The following is a 349-nucleotide window of genomic DNA, read 5'->3' on the forward strand; positions in this document are numbered from 1 at the left end:
ATACTGCTATCATTTCTATGGTATAAATACCTTTGGAGCTTTAATTGGTATATTTGTTCCATCTATAGCTCCTATTACATATGGTAGCCTCCCAATGCGCTGAAACTTCTCACTAACAGCAATACATCGGTCTTCTCGGGGCCAGACAATGACGTCTTCAGCAATGTCATTCAGGGCTTCAACAACTCTCATAAAGGAATCATTTGCAGATGATTTTCCCATATCGAATCGCTCACCTACAGATCTGTGTAATATACATCACAACACTATTGATAACAAAAATAGAATAATAAAATAAAATATCTCCCAATATTTATAAAGTGTCTTACCTATAAGAATCAGGAGTAGC

The 349-nt window shown here is 35.8% G+C and overlaps 1 protein-coding gene across 1 annotated transcript in view; it reads right to left on the reverse strand.

Moving 5' to 3' along the window:
- Positions 1–228, reverse strand: part of LOC116853008 (protein ALP1-like) — a 1,041-nt gene extending 813 nt beyond the window's left edge. Inside the window, exon 1 of the mRNA XM_032833857.1 lies at positions 31–228. Coding sequence (XP_032689748.1) covers positions 31–222 — 192 coding nt within the window. The 5' untranslated portion in view covers positions 223–228. The remainder of the gene's footprint in view (positions 1–30) is intronic.
- Between the last annotated feature and the right edge of the window lie 121 nt (positions 229–349).

Source organism: Odontomachus brunneus, unplaced genomic scaffold (genome assembly GCF_010583005.1).
Source record: "Odontomachus brunneus isolate Ranch 3 - 2012 unplaced genomic scaffold, Obru_v1 Obru_scaffold_266, whole genome shotgun sequence".
NCBI classification, from domain to species: domain Eukaryota; kingdom Metazoa; phylum Arthropoda; class Insecta; order Hymenoptera; family Formicidae; genus Odontomachus; species Odontomachus brunneus.